This window comes from Aulonocara sp. 'chitande type north' Nkhata Bay, linkage group LG9 (genome assembly GCF_057382095.1).
Source record: "Aulonocara sp. 'chitande type north' Nkhata Bay isolate Kocher_YH1m ecotype deep benthic linkage group LG9, A_spYH_male_GT1.1, whole genome shotgun sequence".
In the NCBI taxonomy this organism is placed as follows: Eukaryota; Metazoa; Chordata; class Actinopteri; order Cichliformes; family Cichlidae; genus Aulonocara; species Aulonocara sp. 'chitande type north' Nkhata Bay.
This window is the reverse complement of record NC_141352.1, coordinates 36397010-36421903: the sequence shown is the minus strand read 5'-3', so window position 1 is coordinate 36421903 and position 24894 is coordinate 36397010. Positions and strand designations below refer to the sequence as shown.

General features: G+C 41.2%; 1 protein-coding gene across 5 annotated transcripts; it reads right to left on the bottom strand.

The window, feature by feature from the left end:
* Positions 1–114: 114 nt before the first annotated feature.
* On the bottom strand, positions 115–24604 carry waca (WW domain containing adaptor with coiled-coil a). Of its 5 annotated transcripts, none has more exons than XM_086307311.1 (13): positions 24581–24604; positions 23745–23775; positions 22731–22923; positions 13780–13871; positions 12983–13098; positions 12768–12883; positions 7152–7403; positions 4780–4902; positions 4462–4613; positions 4015–4139; positions 2225–2420; positions 2013–2140; positions 115–1925 (listed from the first exon to the last, which is right to left on the bottom strand). In XM_086307311.1, exons 3-13 carry the CDS (start codon positions 22867–22869, stop codon positions 1856–1858), a joined length of 1509 nt encoding a protein of 502 aa, XP_086163437.1. In that variant the 5' UTR covers positions 22870–22923; positions 23745–23775; positions 24581–24604; the 3' UTR covers positions 115–1855. The 5 variants fall into 5 exon arrangements, with proteins under 5 accessions (XP_086163437.1, XP_086163435.1, XP_086163433.1 ...); XM_086307309.1 differs by lacking the exon at positions 24581–24604 and adding an exon at positions 23978–24271 and having other exon boundaries at positions 2225–2417; XM_086307307.1 differs by lacking the exon at positions 24581–24604 and adding an exon at positions 23978–24268.
* Between the last annotated feature and the right edge of the window lie 290 nt (positions 24605–24894).

The following is a 24894-nucleotide window of genomic DNA, read 5'->3' as shown; positions in this document are numbered from 1 at the left end:
CACAGTTCGTCCCAGTTTACATGTTTACTTAACCATCAGGCGTTTCACGTCAGAGTTAAATGAAAGGAGGAAAATTAAGCTTGCAGCACCATCAAAAACCCAAGAACAACATGGCCCTGGAAAGGCATATTTTATTTCATTTGTCAATATACTTCAGGAAACAATATACAAAGCAATGATGTGGTCACCTTTTACTGAATGTGTGGTGCAGTTCACTTATCAATAGATAGTTATGGTGGGAGAAATAAACAGGCCTTTGCAACTGAGGACCCTGCTCTTCAACAGTGGGAAGCAAACAAACGAGAGGGGAGCAGGGCAGGGGAGGACGGGGACGTGCCAGAAAAATCGAGTGTGTGTGTCACATGCTTGTTGAAGATAATCTTGTTGGGATTAAAAAAACAAAGTGGGTTCAACAGGTGAATGAGGCTTAAGACTTTCAACAAGGCACTAGCAAATGAACCAAACCTAACACTCCAAGGAAATAACCAGTGCTCGCTTTAGTTTAACATGTTTATTACAATACATACATTTCACATTTGACCTCTTGTTACCCTGCACTAACTCAAGAGGTGCTCCACATACACACCCACCCGCCTGCCTCTGACCCGCTCGCAGTTGTGATACATCTCCTAACCTTGGGTGCTTTTGGGAAAAGAGAAAAAACCCAAACAAAAAAAAACAAAAAGTGTGGATATTGTCATGATTTAGCTCTCATCACAACAACTCTTTATAAATAAACCCTTTTCTTATGTTTAATTAAAACTGCACTGCTATTAGCAACTGTACAAAGGAATGAACCAGTGATGACACCTGAATGTAAAAAACAGGAACAGAAACAGTGGGAGGGTGCGGGAGAAAAAAAAAACGGAGGGGTGTGATGTCTCAGGAGGAGGTGAGGCAGGGCAGAGGCCAGGGGAGTGGAGCGGGAATGGTCCAAAGCAGCACGCCATCATGTCTTTTTTTTTCCCCCCCCATCACTCACTCATCACACCATCAGGCACTGTTTATTTTCAGACTGGGAAATGCAGGGCCACCAGAAAGCTGCAAAACGAATCAGTGAACCACTGGAAGCACAGACCCACACAGAGGGGATGTCTGCCACGCCTAAGTACATGTTACAGTTCACCACGAGAGGGTGGAAGGAAGAGAATCTAGACAGAGTAGATTTGAAGAAAAAAAAAAATTAAAAATTAAAATAAAACCCAAACTACATCGACGACAGTGTGTTATGCTTTATGCTAGGCTTCTGTGTAAATAAATGCCTTCAAACATCCTCCTCTGTTTCCACGCAGGTCACACATGCTCAGTGGTTCAGCGATCTATGAACTGACAAAATGAAGCTGTAAAGTCTGCTGACCAGTTAACATGAAGGAAAAGGCTAGCTAATGAATGTAGCCGCCTAGGCGTTGATTAGTCTGGATGTCAAAAGCTTTGATAGGCATGGCTTTCCATGGCTTCAATCTACAAAACATATTTACAACATAGATAATAACATCTACAAGAAATCTACACCCCCTCCCCGTCCACCCGCCAGCCACGGGTTTTTACAAAACAAAGTCTTGTAAATTGCCCTCCCCCCTTCCCCTCATCCTCCCACAACAGCTCTTCATTTCTCCCTCTTGGATTCCCAGCCCAACGGTCCAAAGCAAACCTGACTACAGCTCCTGTGTGTGTGTGTGTGTGTGTGTGTGTGTGTGTGTGTGTGTGTGTGTGTGTGTTTAGACTGGGCTCAAGAGGAATTGAAATTGAACAACCCGTTCTCCCTCCAGCTTCCGACTATGTGCAATGGGTCTCCCCACCCCCACCCGTCCCCACTCTTCTCCGACACCTGCTCCGACTTGCAAATCAGAAGTTCTCAGACCATAAAAGAATTCTGATTCTTCAGCTTTTCAAGTTCTTTGATTTGCTGTCTCAGAAACAGTATCCTGTGGGGAAAAGGCAGAGAACAATGAGTTATGTGCAGGTGTGTTTTACATCATTAACAGGGACTCTTCTAAAACACAGACCCTCACCTCTGCTCACGCAATGTTGCTTGTATTTCACAGACTCTGACCAAAGACCGCAGGTTTTTGAGCTCGGTGCAGTTCTCGGACATGCAGATGCTGCCCATGGTGTGAGCTTCTTCACGTAGTCTTGATGCCTGTGAGGGTTAAGATGAAAATTATTTGAACGACGCTTTCATGAAGATGTAGCCAAAACCTGTGGAAATGTTAGTGGTACAGACCTGCTTCTCTGCGTGTTCGGCGGGCCATCCCTGCACGTGTTTGATAAGGTTCTCGTTGAAGTGGGCAGCCAAGGTGGGGGTGAAGGAGCAGGAGGGTCGGGCTGCTGAGGGGGCAGGGGGAGCGGAGGCCGAGTTGGAGGCATTGCTGCTGCTGGAGGCGACGTGGTTGGGACCTGGGGAGGGACTCCTCTGACTGCTGAAGTGAGCACAGTGTTGGGGAGAATGTGAGCGATGTGCATGAACAAACTGGCCTGTGACAATCATACAGCAGTGGAGAATGCATGAGGTAGAATGCTGAACATGATAACGTGAGTTTCACAAGGTGTCTTAGTATTATAGTTACAATCGATAGATCAACATAGTACGGTGATCTAGAAGAAAGCTGGCACATTAATGGAACAATATACTGTTTGTGTGTGCAGTGTGAGATTTTCAGGCCTTTGTTTGACACTTGTGAGCAGCATGCAGGCAGCTGACTGATGTCAGGCCAGATCTATCTGGTTCTGTGCTGATTTGCAACAGCCTGATGGTCAGCTGTCCTGGAATGTGATCAAGTGTTTGCAAGGGTCCAAGTACAACAAAATTATTGTTCTGCTTGGTGTTAATGTGCACTTTAAATACGCAACACAATTAACACAAAGCACACTGACTCGAGCAAGAAACACTGTCAACAGCCTGTAATTTGAACTTGCTAACTCATAATGCTAGTACAGTAGTTCCCAAAGTGTGGGTTGGGGCCTCCTTGGTGGGCCGTGATAAAAAACAGAAGTACAGCCTGAATTCAGTCTGTCAGATTGGCCAACTCTGTTGTTGTTTTAAGGAAAAGAAGCAGCTTGACATGGCATAATAGTAACTCTACCCAAATAGGCATTTAAAGCCACTGCAATTTACTTTGGGTAATTTGTACAAAAATAGCTCTCTAGAGTGATGTGAAGCAGTACTTCTGATGGAGTGAGTGATGGATCTCCCCCCTCCTAAAAAACTGAATTCGTCCACTTGATTGCCTGATTCATGCGAGACTGAAATGAAAATATGGTTTCAAGACCCCTGAGATACATATTCTGCACAAAAATGGGATAAATGCTGAACTATATTTACTTTGCTGTGCTGCACTCTAAACTCAGTATGTTACCATGGATATACGTCAGCGTTAATTTATAACAATGTCAGATATAACAGAAGGTTTTGGATTAAGCTTAAGCCCCTTTTCCATTAGCACCAACTCGGATCTCATATTCTGACTTTTGGAATTGGATTTTGAATAATATCTGCGAGAGTCTGCATGTACAAGAGTTAAGCTCAGAGGAAAGTCATGTTCAAACCGGTTCACACTAACACTAAATACACTTCACGCAGTAATGAACACCTCCAATCAAATGACTGTTGCACAAAGTAAATCAAGACCTAGAAATGAATCAAAGAGCAACTCACTGTTCCATCAACAGCCAGCAGAGGGAGCAACAACACCACAAAATGAAAACTGAAAACAGCTTATAAGAGTGAGTGCATTTTCGCTAATGCAGAATTTCCACTCTCTGATAGCAGATGTAGATGAAATCAGTGCCCAGAGATTAATATAACTCTAACAAGATATGTCTTAATTACTTGTAACCAATTCTGCCCTCAAGAAGGGACAACCCAAGCTTCATGAACTCACGCATATTGACACCTAAACCCAAAAAACATCCCTTGTTTCTCTGAGAGCTCACCTACTCATCATTCATGTCATAATTCCAAGCAACCCCCCAAAAAGTGGGATTTCTAAAATGAACTGTTGTACAGACACTCACCCTTGGCGCTGGAGGGTGCGTGGGGAAGATGTGGTCGCATCATAACTGTGCTGCTTATCGCTGGAGAGGGGCTGCTGGGATGTGGGCTGGGGGTGAGATGCCTGCTTTGCTGATGGCGTGCTTACCTAAAACAACAAGACAAACAACACGTCATTTCACTGAAACAGACTACTGATATACACAATGGCTTAATCTGAAGCATGTCCGTCTATCTCACAAACAATACATGAAACAGACTGACAGTGTCAATCGTGACTGTAGGTGGATATTTAATAAATTCAAAAGACTTTTCACACCTGTTAACATTCTTTGGAAAGCATTTCACGTTCATAATTGCAAACTATTGATTTTTTCCCCCTCCTCTGACCTTTTTTTCCCCCTTGGGAAATATTCAATATTCACTAAGCTGGGAGTTTTCAGTACCTGCCTACTATCCTACTATCTTACTTTTGGCTGTGTGATGACAGGCTGTGTGCTGAGGAGGGGCTTTAGAGGACCAGCGTTGGTCTGTGGTGTGCTGATCCTCGGAGACACATAGGACCTTGGCGATGAGGCGTCTGATGTTAATGACATTGGTGACTGGTTCGACTGCTGAGCTGCTAGACATAAACAAAACAACAAAGTCACTCTAGGGAATCAAAACAACTTCAAATACAACTTCTAAGTACCTCACAGGAAACACACAGGAAGCCGACGCAGTCATTTCACAGCACACATAAGAATACAGTGGTGGTATAGAAACACTTGTGTATGAGCTTCATTTACCTTGGTTGGATAGTTGAGCAGCTTGAGAGAGGATAGTAGTGATATTGAAAGCTGACGGTCCAGCAGTGAGGATCTTATGAAGCATAGACTGTAATGAAGCTTGTGTGACGGCAGCTGTGAGAACTACAGAGAAAAGAAAATGGACACGCGGTTAGAACTGATGACACGAGTCCTGCTACAAGAATAGTTTAGATACTGCACTGCAGTAAGTCTGACAGTCAAAACTCAGATGTCTCCTATAAGCTGGTTTAGAAATTAGAAATAAAACCAGAGCCTATCAGTTGTGTGTTTACAGTGTTTCTGGTGGGAATATGGTGGTGATCAGTGTTATTCAGCACAAGTGATCCTGTTCATTAACCGAGATCAACTCTATGCTGTGCAATATGACACAGTATGCACGTCCATATGTCTGCTGCTTTGATTGTCAACGGCATCTCTGAATAGTGAAACCCACCTGTGAGAATATAAATGCGAGGACATAACAGGCCCTCATTTATCCCTTTTTTGTCTTAAAATATATATATATATAAATATTTTTCTCCTGTATGTTTGTAAATGAGATGTCACACATAAGGAGAGGGAAAAATCTTAAAACTTCAGACCCACACTGCTCTCTCATCATATATAGCTCATTCACATATATTTGTAACAGAAGGTAACAGGGAAATTTGATATACATACATATAAAGTACCTTAGCCCAAGTTATTATGCTACTACAAATACACCCCACGCATAACCTGCTACCACAGACATTTGAATTATTGATCAAAAATTCTCTACACAACCTCAGAAGCCACTGACATCAAGACCAGGAAGTTTCTGACCATGCATGGAGGGTTTCACCCTAACTTCAGCACCCTGAGGCTGTATGCTAAGCTTAAGGAAGACTGGTGAGTGTCAGTACCACAGTCCAGGATGAGATAACGAACACCTACGAATACATCAGGAAGATGGCCCTAACTGCTTAGTGAATACCTCAGGCAGCAGAAACCCAAGAGAGAGGGGCAATAGGAGAACCATCATGGAAGGACAGGCCCCTGCATGGTATGTGTTACCAGCAAATAGAGGAAGTGGCTGACATCCAGAAATCCTACCAATGCCTGGACAAAGCTGGACTGAAAGACAGCACAGAGGCAATAATCATGGCAGCATGGGAACAAGCTCAGAGCACAAGATCCATAGAGGTTGGGGTCTACCACAACAGGCAAGACCCAAGGTGCCCCTGACGCAATCCAGCACATAACAACATGGTACCCCATAACCAAGTGGATGGCATAGAATATAGAAACATCTGTGCAGAGTATGGCCTGAAAGTCTGGAGGTCAAAATGGGAGACCACCCCTTAGGGTGGTTGAAAATGAGCTAAGCTAAGATCCTGTGGAACTTCCAGATACAGACGGACGAAATACTGATGGCTAACCAACCAGACGTAGTAGTGGTAGTCAAGCAGAGATGTCCGTGGTGATAGACATAGCGATACTGAATGACAGCAACATCAGGAAGAAGAAACACAAGAAGCTGGAGAAGTACCAAGGGCTCAGAGAAGAGCTTGAGAGGATGTGAAAGGTGAAGGTAACAGTGGTCCCAGTGGTAATCTGAGCACTCAGTGCAGTGACCCCCCAAAGCGAGGCAAGTAGCTCCAGAAGATCCCAGGAACAACATCCGAGATCTCTGTTCAGAAGTGCGCAGTCCTAGGAACAGCAAAGGACCCTCAAGCTCCCAGGCATCTGGTAGAGGACCCGAGCTTGAAGGATAAAGACCGCCCGCAGGGGTGAGAGGGGAATTTTTTTTATTGAAGTTCCCACTACTATGCCATGGTTTACACCATGAGCTGGTACCACAGTGACTCACACTTGTAAACATTGAAACACCATTATCTTCATCCCGACCCTGGAACCTTGGACTTGACAGAGTCTATCAAACTGAAGCAGGATGACTTCTAAGGACATCTAGCAGCCAGCATCTGGTACATTACAACACATTCTAGACTTAGAAAAGTCTGTGCTGTCGTTCCCATTTTACAATTAATGCATCTCATACCACTCTGACAGCTGAATCTTTCCTTTCAGTGTCACATGGTCAGATACCATGTTCTCATCTAGCAAACTCTTGCCGTGAGGCATTCTTCATCCAGACATCAGCTATGCAAACAGCACCACACTGACGATGTCGAGTTAGGACTCTGTGCTCAGACTGACAGGACAGATTATGACAAAGCTTCTAACAACGGTGTCAGAACAAAAGCTGATAACAGTAGTTAATAATTTCAGTGCCTTCTTGTAACCAGTGGCCATCAATCACCGTCTCTGCTGCAAGTTGAATGTAGACAAGTTGAATATGTCAAGCGGCTCTTAAATCTATTTCTTCTTACCTTCGTTGATTTTTGCCATGTCCACACTGGCATTGTTGAGCTGCAAGGCAGTCTGAAGTGCTGGGAGAAGCTGTCGAAGAAGGGTGGGGTCCTGGAGGAGCGGAGGAGCTGGGGATTGAAGGACTGGAGATACGGGTACTGTAGACGCCGACGACCCAGGTGGGCCTGATGACGGATTCAAGCTCCCAGAGCCAGATGACGACTGAGACTGGGTGGCAAGTGCTGCTGCAGGCTTTTCCACCTGGGCAGACTCTGTGGAGCAAAAAGATAAAGATGCAGTGTCAAAGGTGGAAGTCTGAAATCCATTTCCTCCAATAATTTATGGTCCAACATAAAACACAAAACCTTAAAAAAAACAACAACAACATTCATCTGAAAAAGACCTGTCTAGGAACTATCGTTCACTTTCCAGCACAGGGTGATATGCCAATAAGTGCAAACAAGCCACTGTGATTGCTTCAACATTTAACACATCCCTGCAAGTGAGACACCTGGTCAAACAGTCAGCATGTGAATGCTGCATGTGGTTTTGTTTCTGGTCTTAGTACTTTAAATCAGTGTTGTGGCATTTGATCAGGCTTTACAAGACTTTCTGCTGTTCCAGCTGGATTTTATAGATTGTGTTTCAATGGAAGAACAAGCACTACGCCAACACCTTCAGAGGCCTGTGCATGACTGGTTACAGTATGACTGCCCATAAACGGGGCAACAATCTAAACAAAACTGAACCCTTATGATTCAGCTTATTTTTTGTTGGTCTGAAAACCAGAATTCAGAATCTAATTTTTGTCATTTAGTTGTTTATATTAAACGTTTCACAAAGTGAGATGTTAACTTCCTGTATGGTTGCAAACGTAGTAAAAATGATCACAATAATAATTTTAATAGCTGTCTTTTGAAAGACTACAAAGGAGAAGAAGAACTGTGACCAATGTCAGCCCTGAATGGGGCTATTGTATATTTGCATTACTAATATACAATAGGGTTGGGTGATTGGACGAATATATCGACTATCAACGATAGGCTGAGCCCATCGGCAATCGTTTTTACAAGAGTGATTTATTTATTTGCCCATGAGTAAGTTTGCTAATAATGATGGCGTTAATAGAAGCGTGCACCCAAATGCTTGTTGATGGAGTTGATGGAGCTGCAGAAGCTGGTGATAGCCTAGCATACTCAGGCAAATAGTGGACACGTACGTGCTCATGCGCATGTACGTGCTCATGCAAGTTGTGTTTGAGTACTTTGCTCGCACTATACATCTGCACAAGCGGCACACCACTTTGGTTACATCCTTAAGTTTACCTCTTTCATCCCAAATGGGCAACTTGATATTTATTTCAGTGATGTCAGCGTTAACGTGCCGTCATCGTGACTAACGCGATTAACAATTAACCCATCTGGAGAGCAGGCTGAGTCACAAAGTCCCCGAAATGCAACGCATTTCGGGCAGTTTGTCCAAAGTTTGTTCATTCTGCGCTCCAGATGGGTTGAGCGCGTTAAAAATTTTAATGGTGATGACAGCGTTAATGCTAACAGCCCTCATTTTTTGGAGAAATTAGTTGTCCATGTTTGGACTCTCATGTTGTAAATGCGCAAATCAGTCCGTGCATGATTACATTGCTCCGCCTATCAAAAAGTCAGCGCATGCGCAAATGTATCGCCCGTCGTCGATTATTGGTTGGAAAAGTTTTACATATCGCCCAACCCTAATACACAATACTAGTAACATGGACTGCTGTAGTGAAGCATGCCACTATATGATGATTTCATGTGTTCATACAGTCCTGTTCCATAACCCTCAGGATCATTTAAGAAATTCCACATGACTGTCTACTGCACCCCACCTCAACAGTGATGGCGCACTGCGAGAGACCCTACTTAGGCAGTTCAAAAACCCGAAAACATTGAAAAAGGGAAAGTTTTTCCCTTTGCCATCAGAACGTCATGACCGAAAATGACAATGAAATGCACATTTCTGCACAGATTTGGCCTTTTAAAGGCATGGGGTCCTAAACTTTTGATCAGCTGTAAAACAGCCTGTTTCAGTTTAAGTGTTGTTTTCAATAAATTGGATGCTCAAAAAAATGTTTTGTCTCACTCTCATTTCTTCTTGTTGCATGTTGAAGCTCTACTTGGAACCTTGTTAAGATCCAACCATGCAAATATGATTTTTTTTGCCATTTTTCAAGTGGTCTTTAAGTTTTGATCAGGACTGTATTAGGGCTTGAGTAGGTTCATTTTTGTCATTTGGCCAATTTAGTCTGCATCCTTATAAACAGGTTCAACACGCTTCAACTATAACTACCTTGTGAAGCACTAAAAGGAGACTCCGCTTTCATTTTTACAGTTTTATAAAGGTGGTGAGAGTGATATACAGACGTTCATAGACTGAAAGCTTGTGATTAGCGAGCGTAGTGCTGTGGAGACCTGCGGCTGATAAGCACCAATGTGGAAACCTCTGTTTTTGTCTGACAATTATCAGCTCACAACCCATCCAGAAGCAATGACAGGCAAGCCTAACGTCACTGTTGTTCACTTTGATCTTTTAAGCGTGTGTTATGAATGCTTGTTTGTTCATTTTTTTACAAGCTGTAAGCATCCTTCATATAATTGCTTCATTACAGCCTGTTAGTTTTTGTCCAGGTAAAGACAAAAACTTCCAGGAGGTAAATTTTTGCACTAAGCAAGTGTGTGATCACCACGCTTTAAATATAGCAGCAATTACCACCTGCTGGGTGTCTGGACGGTTAGAAAATGTTAACATATTACACAACATAACTGTGTTTCTGTAAATCAGAAAGATTTAATGAACAGATCTGTCAGGTATGTCATGTACTCCTCTGTTAAGCAGGAAGCAGTATAAGGAGCGGTTATTAGATATTCAGAAACAGGTTATTCATGATAAATGACATCCTTTTCTCAGTACACCACTTCATTACATGTTTGTTTACTTTTCAGAAGATTACTACTGACAAACGCTCAGCAACATTTTGCCTGGAACTAGCTTGTAGGAGCCTTGCTTAAATTCCTATCACAATAATAGAAGACAACCACGCTCCAGGAAATCATTTACCAGATTGTTCAAACACACAGCATCAGGACCGGCCCACTCAAATAACTATTTCCATCTACACGCAGACAAGTTTTCTGTGTCATTGAGAAATAAGCCAATAACACGGGGACAATAGGCAGACTCGGCAACAGATTGTGTGATTGTGATTTTTAAAGAACACAAAATCTCACATGATGGTGAACAAGTATTTAAAAAAACCTCTTTAAAACTTTGCGCATCTTATTCATATCTGCATTTCAAATTTAAAGTGTGCACAAACAGTCATGCAGTGGTCACGACTTTGGCCTCACAGAAGGACGTCCTGGTGTTTGTGTGTTCTCCCTATGACTGCGTGGGGTCTCACCCATAGGAGGCAACTGCTGATTTGAAACTAGCTGTAGGTATGAATGTGAGCACTAATGGTTATCTCTGCCTCTGCGTTAGACCTGTAAGAGACCAGTGAGCTTTCCTGTACCCTGCCTTTTGCGCCAGAACTGTTGTGATAGGCTCCAGCCCTCACACGAAACTGAACCGAATAAGCAGTAAAGAAAATGGATCGATGATTAGTGTGCAAAGATGAAATTATTTGGGTTCACGAGCAGCTCTAGTTGTGCAAAACAGCTTCATACAAAATAAAAACCTTCCCTGATGTTGGGTTTGGGTCTCTCTGTGAGGCAGTGTAATCAGCCAAAGACTGTTTGATGCTTCACTCTGTAACACAACTGTAGTTTATAGATGTGGCTGTAGTTCCAGCATCTCTAGCGTAAGATCTCATCACAGTCCCTGTTTTTCCAGGGCTCAAATACATATTTATCAGGGATGTGTGTGAGTAACTGACTACTCGATTTAATACTGCTGCCCCCGATACTTGGCAAGAGAAACTGCAGTCTGTTAACCTAAATACATTTTATTAATGACTGATCTTTGGATCTAAGACGTTATACAGCGACTAGCTGCAGCTGCAGGCCCAGCAGATGGCAGCACCGGTGTAGCTATGATGGAAACTTGTGAGCATAAAAGATCATTTAGAAGCTAAAAAGTCAGATGGACCAGAGGGAAACAGAATATTCTGACACTGTCTCCATTCAAACAAAGCAACACATGTACACATTCAGCACAAACATGTGGACGCTAACCTGAAACAAAAGAAGGCTGCTAGAATTAGCACAGCTAGAGACCCTACAGCCATACTGCCAACTGATACTGCATGTGCGCACAGCATAGAGTGCATAATATTTTACACGCACAATTAGGGCTGTCCGATATGACCAAAATCTCATATCCCAATAACTATATATATCACAATATTGATTTTTCTGTAAATTCAGTTAATCTCAGGCAACTCGACTTGTGTGAAGTGTTTTCTGCTGGGCGTTGTGTACCTGGAGTCATGTTTTGTGACCGATGCATGAAACTATATATTTTAGATACAAGTTGTAACAGCTGCCATTTTCTTTGTGAGTATTTATTACATGGCGTGCTGCCAGGAAAACCCTGTTCTAAAGTTTGAGTCAAAGGTTTATTTTGAGCACCTTTTTTGCTTCTCATCCGTAAACTCTCTCCATACTCTCTCACGTGATTCTTGCGTGGGTGGTAGAGAGAAAAAAATATTGCCATTAACAGTGTATTTTGCAACATCACGAAACAAACGATAGCGTATAATATGAAACAACAGATGTTTTCATATCGTCATCCGATATATTTCATCATATCGCACAGCCCTACGCACAATAGCATTTAAAATATGCATCTGTTGCTGAAAAATGTGATTATTAGAACGTGGTTCTAATGGACACTCCATCTCACTGTGCTCAATTTACTACTCATAAAATTTGGTGAATAGACTGATTTTTATCTCCCATTTCATCCACTAGTAAATTGGTTGAAATAAAGACCATTAATATTTACCAAGTGGTATTAAACGCCAAGTGCTTTGGCAACTTTTGCCATCCAAATAAAATAGAAGGATTGTACAGGATTGCAATGGGAGTTCTTCGGCTCCCTCAAGAATTCCACTCAGAAAGTAGTCCCAAATCTTGTAAAAAATGCATCTCATATTATCCAGTAGGAAAACAATGGAGCGATTTTGCAGATAAATTACTAAACTCAAAGTGACTGCAGACTCGACCCAACTTGGTTGAGCAGACAGAATGTTAAAATAACAGCTATAATTAGATAAACTGAGATGTGTTCCCTTAACTTCACAGCAGAAATTAATAGCTTTGAACTCAATTAGCTTCAGCTCACTGCCACAGTACACAACGTAAAACCTCAGCAACACTGTTCAGTCATTTGGAGCCTCAGTAGCTTGGTAAAGAGTTCCTTAGCATTGATCCACCAGAGAGCACCTCAACACTATCATTACCAATGAACCAGTAATAATCTTTAAATGTATTTTATTTAGCTGTGTAGAAGGACCGTTACTGATAAACATCTGCCATGCCAAGCAAAGAAACAAACACACACACAAAAAGTAAACAAAGCAGTTTTGACATAGTATGATCATAAATAGCAGACCCGACTAGAACAGTGCATGATTTAATAGTGTGTGGAACACTTACTAGGTCCAGTAAAGCCAGGGGCTGCCGATGCTTGCATAGCCTCCCTTCTGTAGTCCCTGTCCTTTGGGAAACTGTTGACAACAGCAGTCTTTGTTGCCTCTTTTTGCCTTTGTTCTCTATGAAACGCATACAATACAAATTAACCATGCATGCATTCTTTATGTGACAACACTGGGACAAAGTCAAAGCTTATATAATGAAATACTTTTAGCTACCTCTCCAGCCATTCTTTGGGCTTCTCCCACTGGGACACTTCTGTCCTGCAGTTGTAATAGTATTTCTTTCCAGAGGAACTGATGTGCTCTGACCAGTCATCACCAGGTTCATAAGGCTGAAAAGAAATATACATTTAGGAACATTAAGCCAATGAGACAGAATGAAAGTGTGTGTGTGTGTGTGTGTGTGTGTGTGTGTGTGTGGGGGGGGGGGGGGGGGGGGGGGGGGGGCAGGTTCTGATGCAAGAACTTGTAATACAATCTGAAATGTACAATAGATATTGGGGTGAAAGCAGAAAGCCTAGGAAGGCTGTTTGCAGAGCAGCTTTGTAAGAAGGAGGAAGACTCATTCTAGAGACAGGTTTGGCTGTTAAGGAATCAGATTGAAAAGGGTTGCTTTTTAAAACATTGCTGTATTGTCACTGAAGTTTTTTTTTCTTCTTCATTTCCATCATTTAGAAATAACCTAACAAATTTAATCCAATATTATGAGGTAAACAGATAGAAAAGAGCAGAAACTTGAAGCTTACATATCACTCAGAGAAAAGCAAAGTAGAAATAACTTCAAATAAAAGCACAAGTTTATGAGTGTAAGAGGAGGATTACCCTGATTTATGTGTGACATGTAAGGGAACTTAGATGAAATGCAAGTACCAAAAAACAACACTATTTTTTTACACCTGTGAAATGACACATCAGCAGGTGCTGCTGCCAGGAAACAATTCAGTCTATTGCACAGGATAGACAAGACTTCGGGCCGTTATAGCTTCCTGTGTTAAGGAAGAGGCGATACTTACTGTGTCTGAGGTCTTGCTGGGGTTAGAATGCGAGTTGGAGCTATGAAGGGAACTGTGATTGTGAGAATTTTCCTGTGGAGAATAACTGGTCCCTGCAATGAAACACAGCACAGCAGAGGGAGAGATCCATGAGTAACACACAAAAACACAAACAAAGTTCACTGGCATCACCGAGTGTTTGGATGAAGCAGACTGCGGCAAGCATCAATGTTCTCTCGGCCAACTTAACTTCCAGGTTGTACTTTAACAAGTAAGCTCCATTAATGTAACAGTATTGGTATAATTTATTCCAGCTATGTGGCCTATCAAATAATTAGAAACTTAAAAATCTGAGAATTAAGCTGCCTACTTGATACATTTGAAGACTGCCAGCACTTCAACAGGTAACAGAACAAGTACAACAATCCGATGGAAACAGTGAACCTGCTTTTGGATATGAACTCTCTCATCTTTACCGAGATGCTACAAGAGTGTGCATTTTGAGATAACATGCCATAACATTTTTAAACTGCTTTGGTGATATAACTATATGTCAGTGAGGCAGAACAGCAGGCAAGGTACACGTGACAGAAAGGCCTCTGGTGATCATTGTTTCTGCACATGCAGCATAAGGAGATGAATGACTCAGTGAGCATCACTCTGTATAGACTAGATTCTCTAGCGGTGGACACACAGGCATCACTACAATATGCTACTGGTGCAAAATGAAAGTTTCAGCTTATAAACTTTACTAGCTTGTAAATCATCTCATTTAATAATTTTTATTAAAAAACCTGACTAGCATCTTAGGTTTACAACCCAAGAAATAATTTGAGCATATTTCCAGGATAATTTTTGTGACATACGGCCGGTTAGACAGATCAGTCCCATCCCATACTAACACTATCCATTTAGAAATTACACCCATAGTCTCTTGTTTACAGATGCTCAAAAGCAACTGGACAACTGACTGAAAAGCAGTTTGTATCATTTCACTGGACCTCTCAGGTCCAATGCAATGTGGATGCAAGCGAAGGCTGAATATCCAAAACAGACATATTAAACAGATACTGGGATCCGGTCTCAATGCCCGACCCTAGAGCAGGGCGATATAGCCAAAAATATTTATCACGATATATATTTGAAAATTTGCGATAACAATATAACTGACGATATAATTGATGCGAGACAAAATACAACTCCACAACTTTACTAGCGCAAAAAAAAACCCCCCAAAAAAACCCCCCCCATCCATTTATTTTCACTTAAACAAGCAGCTGTTTTTTTTATGTGCATTAGAGCTATGTAAAAATTAACAGTACAAAGGAAAATTCCCTGCTGAAAGTTTAACCAAAAGGCATTTCCAGTAGAAATGGGCTGACATACCCTGTGCATAACATGTATAATACCCACTGAAGTTAAAAAGCGGTGCTCTGCAACATTAAACTGCAGTGTGCCAAATAAAAAAGTCAAATACATATTTTTCGGACTATAAGGTGCACGGGATTATAAGACACATTAAGCAAAACAAAGCAGTCAGATAAATCAAACTTTATTGAACTCATTCTTCTTGCTTCGTCCACTTCTGTACCATTGATTCATTAATGCGGTTTTCTATCACAGCTGCTCTATTCCCATGTTGTTGCAGTATATTAATGACTAACCTTCTATTGTGGATGGATTATCTCAGTTGTTCTCCTGACTGAAGTTTGGTCCGTTTGCATCCTGCCATGCAATTGCATTTGTCTCTAACCATCAGGAACCTTCATGTTAACTTTTATCGAGTGGAAAAGTGTTAGCGTTCATCCTCCAGCTTCACTGTTTATGTTATGCTAACATAGCTGTGTCGCTAGTGATCACATTATATACCACCTAGCCCAACTTCAGTAACCTTACAAACGTCACTGCTGTTTAGTTTCCCGTCTTCATTTATGTTGGAAGTGATAGCAGAGCTGTACGTTTGAATTTTTTCAGAAATCTCTCAGTCAGAACATGCAATATCATGCTTAGGTAACTAGCGAAACTAGCGAGCTAACATCCACTAACTTCCTGCTAACTTCTAACTCCGTTAAATGTAATAAATTCTGTTTTCATGGATACCTGGATGTTAAACTTCATAGTTACACCTGGTAAAGCAGCAATGCTGATTGTTTTATTAAAGATGAAAGAATTTAGACAGTTTTTAACTCTCAGTGATGCTGCAGTGTTCGTTTGACTTTGGGACCTGAAGTGGACAGAGTTTAGGACCCAGATTACTCCCAGATTTACGAGCACCTTAGTCTGACAAATACGGCAGTAATGATGGCCGCTTGCATGTTCTACCAAAAAAAAAAAAAAAAAAAAAGTGCTTTTGTGGGTATCTGACAGACAAACACCAAACCAGTTCCACATCACTGAAGTGGCACCATTTTTACAAACCTATCCGGTCGTTAAGTGTGAAAGTCACTAGCCGTGTCTGGGCCTAAACTCCGCTGCAGGTCCATATATCAAACGATCACTATGGCATTACTGAGAGTTGAAAAACTGTCTAAAGTCTTTCATCTTTAATAAAATGATCAGCGTTCTGCTCTACCAGGTGTAACAATTGAGTTTAACATCCAGGCATCCATGAAAATGGAATTTATGACATTTAACGGAGTTAGAAGTTAGCAGGAAGTTAGCTCGCTAGCTTCTATCTAAATACAATATAGCATGTCCTGACTGCGGGGTTTTGGAAACAAATTAAAACGTACAGCTCTGTTATCACTTCCAGCATAAATGAAGACAGAAAACTAAACAGCAGTGACATTTGTAGGGTTACTGAAGTTGGGCTAGCTGGTATATAATGATGTGCTACGTGACCGCTAGCGACACAGCTATGTTAGCATAATATAAACAAGCTAACTTTTTCCCCACTCGATAAAAGTTAACGTGAGTGTTCTCGGTGGTCAGGAACAAATGTAATCGCATGGCAGGATGCTGTAAAAGGACCAAACTTCAGCCAGGAGAACAACTGAGATAATCCATCCATAATACGAGGTTAGTCATTCATATACTGCTGCATGGGCTGGGCTGTAGTTACTTCCTAAGGTTTTAAAAACTGAGCTTAAATAAATGATTAGCGGTAATAAAACCGAGGGAGGTCAACAGTGATCACTGACTGTGCTTTTTGAGGAGGAGCTTTTTGAGATTAAATAGAAGAAAATACAAAACATTAAACATGTTAACAACACAAAAGCCATGTTATACGCAGACTACTTTAGGCCCGGAAGTAGGATTCGTCACGTCATCACTTAACGACCGGATTCTGGTTCATCCGTCTCACTCAACGATCCACTTTCTCCCTTCTCATTCTCTGTTGCTGCCATGCTTTTTCGGCCATGTGCGGTATGAAAACAAAGGCACTGCGCATTTTACCCATATTCTATCACGATATTTCATTTTCTTATCGTTGCCTAACATTGTACCGGTATTACCGTGAACGGTATAGTATGGCCCAGCCCTACCCGACACTATACACACCCTCCTCCCACCAAAACCCCACCTGCCAAATACCTTCAAAAGTTGCCCAATTGTACTGTAAAAAAGATGATAATTAAATAAAAATTAATGCACAAGGTCAAAAACTAAGAGATATATTGACACTTTCGTTGACGAATAAAAACGAGATGAAAATGATCAGGAGAGATGAGAGCCAATCAGAATCACAATTAAGTTGTGTAGAGAGGCGGGACGAGTTAAATGAGTGAACATGTGGAGTAAGTTTCACTGGTTGAAAACAGGATATATTTCAGTCAACTGAATCAACTTTACATTTAGTCTACGATAATCTTATGATATTTAGTGAACTAAAACAAAGAATTTAGAATCCCAAATTATGACTAAACTAAATTTTCTGTCAAAATTACACTGTCGGACCAACTGAGTATCGGTTCACACGAACTCAATCTGTACCAAATTTCTGTACCAGAGCATATCTGGGTTTGAGGGAAAACAAGCGCAAGACCATGTTATATCACTCAATGTTGAGGAAATTTTTTAAATTCACCAAAGCACAGTTAATGTCTGTCACCAACGTGTAAGAGGACATCATCAGCTTTACTGACATCTTCGGGTAGTTATGTAGTTGGCTAAGGTGCAGTTTTCTTCCTCCTTGGCTCTTTCCTCCATCAAGTCAAGAAATGTCAACTCATCTGCTCGTGCAAAATGAATTTCATCCTGTGTGATCAGATGTTTGTGCATGTTGGAGCATTGGGCATTTTCCCCTCTTTGTTGTGATCAGTGATTACTTAAAAAAGTACTCCATTACACATCACTCACTGAAGAAAGTGATTAGTTTAACAACATTACAATACTTTGTTTCTCTGTAAAATGACCTGAAACCCTTCATCTCAAAATTACCATCAACCTCTGGGGCGCCTCTGTCAGTGCGCCCCAGGGTGGCTGTGGCTACAATGTAGCTTGCCATCACCAGTGTGTGAATGTGTGTGTGAATGGGTGGATGACTGGTTGTGTAGAGCGCTTTGGGGTCCTTAGGGACTAGTAAAGCGCTATACAAATACAGGCCATTTACCATCGACCAATTTAAGCCCGAGGCTACTATTTATGTATCAACACAAAGCTGGCAACCCAAGGCAAACATGAAAACCAGTCGCCACAATGATTCTACTTTGGAAGCATGAACAGGTAGAAACAGGCTGTAGCCTCACAGCTCATCCCTTTGTTAGCTGTTGAAGTTCAGTGTCTGTTTGCTAGGCTGGGGTCAGCATTTACTCAGCTTTAATTTGTGCAATAAAAGTAATGTCCATATACACGCTGTAGACTGTGCCACTATTTTGCTTCTCTTGGACAAACTGAAATCAGCTGATTGTAATGCAAGTGGAACCGATAAGAAAAGTCAATAGGCAAGCAGACTAACAATTCCAAGGAATTGAACTATTGGGATTCCGATCTCAACCATGAACTCTTTTGTCACAAAATAAATGTACAAAAGAAAAAAACGCAACTCAAAGAATCCAAGTCTAATGAGATCTTCAACTAAAGCACCGACTTCCGCATGAGCGACCATAAAAATAGTTCCATAGCAGCAACAAATGTCTCTAAGATTAACAAATCCAGTTTGATTTTTACAAACCAACCAGAACTAGAATAAAAATAGCTTTCAATACCCAACACTGTCAAAGCAATTATGACAGAACAGGCAGCATTTTTTATCTACTTGTTATTCTGCAAGCTTGCTTAGACATGGATACAGTAATTCCACAATAAACAGCAGAAAGCCGTGAAAGATGAAAAACTTCTAGAAAAATCTGGAAGCAAAAACAAAATAATTTCAAGTCCTATTAACAATTTGCTAAAACTCAAAAATAATAAAGTTCATATCTGCTAAAAAGATTGAGTTCAGCAAATAATAATAGTAACAATAGTAACAATACTGCGACACAGCTATTCAGAAGAAACTGCAAATAAGGAAAACATCATACAGAATTTAAGATCGATTGTATTCCCTTACTGAAACCTCCAACATGTCAGTATGACATATCGACATATTAAAAGTGTTGACTCAATCACATCTAACCGAACACAAAAACTGCTACAAAACAGAAACAGGAACCATAACCAAAATTTAGATTTTCTACAGGAGAGAAAAAAAATACAAACATACTGCCCAGTGGGTTATTTTTCCTTGACTTAACACATCTCTGCGCTGTCACATCATTTCACTTAATTTGGACTGGTTCTTTCTACTAACCCTCACAATGCTAAGTAAGAAGTGTCCACAACTATTTACTCTGAGGCCGTAAAAGTTTGTGAAAGGATTCCGATACGAGTTGATGAGTCAGTGAAGCTCACCTCTGATGGATGACAGAGATACTGAGATGAGTTGAGGATCGCCAAAACTTTGCCCATCAGTAAGCATTTTAGTGAGAGTAACACTGCTATTAGCTGGTTTCAATGAAATTTTCTTTGAGGCCAACAATCCACTCATAAGATTTGCGAATGTGATTAAAGTATTTATCAGAGGCAAAGTGTGATGTTTAGGACACTCAAACACCAGCTATCATAACTTTGTTTATAACCAGCTGTTGTTGTTGTTTAACCAGCTTGTTGTCAGCTGTCCACAGATGGAAGGGTAGCATTTCTTTTCCGTTTAAAAATCAGTAACTGCGACAATGTCTGGAAATTCTGGACATTGTTTATGCATGTTTTTGTGTGTTAATAACTTTAGTTTAGGAAACAATGTTTCAGGTGGAGAGTAGGAGGAGAGCAGAGATGAAAAAGGCAGATGACACTTTAAAGCAGTTTTTAAGGCAAGTTTGTTTAGAATGTTTATCAGATTTATCTGGTATGGCACGCTAATAATATTAGCATTTTTCATTTGAGAAACCCAAGAATTCAAAGCCTTAACATCAGCTTCACTGAGAACACACACTGTCCCTTCAAGTGTTGAGTTGCTGTTTTCTGAGTGAGTTCCTTGCCAGCTGTAAATGTAAATTTTCAGCTAGCAGGTCTTGTCTGAACGCTTTCAATTTCACATCTTTGCCTGTAGGAGACTATAATCTTACAGAGAGAGAAAAAGAGAAAGCAGACCAGGTGTTGCTGTTCAGATTGGATGTCGGTCCATCTCTGCAGTGCTCCAGGCTAGTTATTTTGCACTGATTCAAACGTAGGGCTTCACATTATTAGACTGCTGTCATTGTAGATTCTCCCACATTAGAAATGCTTTATATGCAGAAATCTAATTGGAGCACCTGTAATCCTGCACTGAATTTTTGGCTCTGTGGTTCATGATGGAGAATCTTGTTAACCCTAAACTGTCTATGCATTTGTCTTCGTCACAGTAAAGACTTCATGAAACGGCATTTTAGAAACATTTCAAATAACTGAAATTGCAGATCAAACATTGAGGGAAAGACAAGACACACAGTTTGTAGGGGTATGGATAGGGCTGGGTGATATGGCCTAAGATTCATATCGCGAAATAATTTGAAGCATGTGCGGTAACGATATATATCGCGATATATTCTTTTCTTCTGTATAACGTATTTCCCACACTATAAGGCACACTTAAAATCCTTTAATTTTCTCAAAAATCGAGAGTGTGCCTTATGTATGAATTCTGGTTGTGCTCACTGACCTCAAACCGATTTTGGCGTGCATAAATCTGTTAAAAATGTTTGATGGATTGTCAGAGCATTACGGCTGCCGTAGTGAGGAGCTTCGCGGAGTAATCTGGGTCCAAAACTCCGTCCGCTTCAGGTCCCAAAGTCAAACGAACACAGAGTTAAAAACAGTCTAAATTCTTTCATCTTTAATAAAATCATCAGCGTTGCTGCTTTACCAGGTGTAACAATTAAGTTTAACATCCAGGCATCCATGAAAACAGAATTTATTAAATTTAACGGAGTTAGAAGTTAGCAGGAAGTTAGCTCGCTAGTTTCCACCTAAACATGACATACCATGTTCTGACTGAGAGATTTTTGAAACTAATTAAAACGTACAGCTCTGCTACCACTTCCAACATAAATGAAGACAGAAAACTAAACAGCAGTGACGTTTGCAGGGTTACTGAAGTTGGACTACCTGGTATATAATGTTGTGCTACGTGATTGCTAGCGACACAGCTATGTTAGCATAACATTAGCACAGTGAAGCTGGAGGATGAACGCCAACTTTTTTCCACTCGATAAAAGTTAATGTGAGGGATTCTGGTGGTCAGAGACAAACGCAATCGCATAGCAGGATGCTATAAACGGGCCAAACTTCAGTCAGGAGAACAACTGAGATCATTCATCCACAATACGAGGTTAGTTATTAATATACTGCAACAACATGGGAATAGAGCAGCTGCGAGAGAATTCAACATTAATGAATCAATGTTATGGAAGTGGAGGAAGCGCAGTTTTTGGCTTTCCCCATATTTCAAAAGTGCTTCATCTCTTTGCTATGACTGTTGCCCGGCATAATTTGCAGATGATTATGGTTGTAGCCGCTGCGATGCTTTCGACCAAAACAGGCGTAGCTTGATGACATCATCAACATGCGCTATCGCGATAGAGCGGTATAGTCAAAATCTATATCGTTGGCCAAATTTATATCGTTTATATCACCCACCCCTAGTATGGATACACTTCCTACACTTAAAAACATGCAAAATGGATCTTTGGTGCTGGAATGTAATGAAATGTGGCCAATGCCTAAAGGTCAAACAAGTTAGCAAACAGCTGTTTTCATCTGGAAAAGAAAGACACATGCTGTCCTTATATTGTGAGAGCCTATCCATCATGTGGCTGCTTGCATGCAAACTTGTGGCACTGTTACTAGTGTTCAAGTAGCATTAGTTTGCTGTAGTGACTTTTTACAGAAAAGTGACCAGGACAGCTGACACACTCCGATTCCAGAGAGGAGAGCATGTCTGAAAAGGAGCTCAAAACACCACAATACTCCACGCATGGACTCAACTGCTTGCGTGCCAGTTACTCAAAGTTTACCAAAAAAGTCCACTTTGACAAAACTGTACTGAAATAATGTTGTTAAAATTAGCAGTTGACCAAGGCGAAGAAACAAAAGCAGTTACTCCCCTCCACAAAACGTGTCCTTCAAGTCTTGAATGTCTGTGCAGAGTGTGGTCTTACTCTGGTCTGAACTTTAACTGTACTCGCAGAACATCTACCTGTGAGGTTGGAAACCACGATAACCATTCATTCAATCAAATGCAACCTGCAGAGACTAATGCTCAGTGGTTAAAATTAAAGCACATAGCAACAGCTTAACAACGCGTTTATTTTAAATTTGTTTGTTCAAAAACTACCACGGCCGGATTACCCACAGTGTAAAACCTGACAGCTGCAGTTTCAATACTGAAGCACTCAGTTGTAAGAAAAACAAAAAAACAAAACAGCGCCTCACTAAGAGAAAGAGCACCTGTTTCTGGAGTAATTAAAGAGAGCAGCTTTATTTCTTTCTAAACTCATTTTATTCGCCGCTCTCACCTCCATCCCTGTCTCTGGCGCGGTGCGTGTGGACACCCTTTGCTCTACTGTGTCCCGTGCTGTCGATGTGCTTGTTTTCAGGGCTGTCAGACCTCCTGAGCATCTTGCAGGGAGGGGTGACGTCTGAAGAGTCTCGCATCTTGTCATGCCGGTGGTCCCCTCCTGGATGGCTCTTGGATGAGTATTTGAGAGTCTGTAAACACAAATCAAACGCTTTACTAAAAACCTCACACTTAAAATAGGCCTACACTTCTGTTATCACCATTAGCAGGTTTCTAAAAGCAGCCATGGTGAGCAGAGTCCTCAGCTCTTGAAAGTACTGTCATGTCATTTCATTCAGTTTGAATGATGCAGAAATTAATTAGCACGAGGAAATGCATATATATATATATATATATATAAATCGAGCAGCTTATTTATCGACTTCGTCCCTTCTATAAGCTTATATTTAACAGCCACGTTAATTGTGCCCGTATTTCTGCTCATAACAACGTATGCATGCAAACTAACACATGTTAAATGACGAAGTAAACAACATTTTATTCGACCTATGAGTATTAGCTCGCCATTTCACTTGGCTATCGCGATTTGAATTAGGTAGTGAATTCACTGGTTTGCTGTATAAATATCAAACACTTTGATATTAAGGAAGCTTAACTGGCTATATCCTTAAAATGACAGATTGCGGTCAGGCCCTAATCGGACTGGCTAGCAAGCAAGCTAACAGTAACAATCTATCATTAGCTTTCAGCTGTAATAAAACTCGCCCGTACCTTTTTCAAAACAGCCGACTTCGACGAATATGTTCACTCTGTCAAGTCTTTACTAGCAATGCTAACGTTAGGATATATTTACAGGGCTTAAATGGAGGCTTTAAGCAAACCTTTCTACTTTTTGTGTTATTTTCCGCACTGACTGGGGCCTGTTGTGCTCTCCAGAAGCCTGCACTAGAGTGTCCATTTTAATCTTATTTGCTGCTAGCAAGCTAGCAGGAGACGCTTGGCTAACAAGTACCTGATAGGGCTGAGAATCTCTTCGGTCGCACCTGCAAAGAAAAAGGAAACAGTTGTGAATTTTAAGCTTCAAATGTCAATGTTCAGAAATCGGTGAAAGCCCCGCAGCGAGTGAGGGATACAAGTTTCCACACAGTTATTTTGGTTTCAGTAAAAATGGCGGATTGTCAAAGCGTAGCTATGAGGAAAAGGAAAAAAAAATGTGAATAAGTAAGGTTAAAAGGAGGTGTTTACCCATCGCCGAGTCTCGGTTGTTTCCTTGCATACATTACCATCAATGCCGTGTTAGTGTGATTGGAGTGGGATGTGAAAGACTGATAACTGCACTATGTTTTCGTGTTGATTCAGCGACCTGAAATCGCCAGTTATTTTTCAGCCTAGCTTCTGGGTATTGCAATGCTAAATCGGCTGCACTGGTCGAAAGAGCGCCCTCACTCAGTCCATCTCCCACTCTGGCTCACAGCCGTGTCTCTAACAGCCGAGCAAACGTAGCAGAGAAGCTGAGCTGAGACCGGGGTTGCCAGATAGGCCACATCCACCACTAGGAGCACGCCTTCGTGAAGTCAGAAAATGTTTACCAAGTCATGCTAATAACATTATATATGTGAGGTTTTGTTGCTCTCTGCCATGTACATATATTTGTTTTGACAGTTTTAAGCTAATACTGTTAATTTTACTTTAACATTATCGAATGTGGATATGTAAAACTTACACATAAATTATTTAACGGCGCATTAAAATCACCTCGCGTGCCAGCACTATGACGTCACTGATAAGTATTTGGAAAAATAACGAGTATATATATATATATACATTAACTACAATTTTTTTACAGACCTGGCAACCTAGCTACAACCGCTGCAACTACACACACCCCCTTTTTATGGCAACATCCGGGCCACAAAGCGACTGGAGTCCCCTCAAAACTTGCAAAAACGTGAATCTGTGTTGCTGCATCGGAGAAATTACTATTTTCTACCCAGAATTTTGATTTAATGCACGTGGCTCTTGTGGTCCTCCATACTGAATAAACGATTGTGAATAAATATCATGTTGACAGATCTGAGACTGCCAGTGACTTGTTCTCTCCTGACATCTAGTGGTTGTACTTTGACATCGCAGGTGATTATCATCTAAGCGTCAGCAATCAA

What these genes read in the sequence shown, in the direction of transcription:
- waca (XM_086307307.1), bottom strand. Translation starts at nt 24,018, where the DNA reads ATGGTAATGTATGCAAGGAAACAACCGAGACTCGGCGATGG. An exon ending in CAACCGAGACTCGGCGATGG is followed by an intron (nt 23,776 to 23,977) that starts GTAAACACCTCC and finishes TTTTCTTTGCAG; the next exon opens with GTGCGACCGAAGAGATTCTC. An exon ending in CGCACCCTCCAGCGCCAAGG is followed by an intron (nt 2,421 to 4,014) that starts GTGAGTGTCTGT and finishes TGCTCACTTCAG; the next exon opens with CAGTCAGAGGAGTCCCTCCC.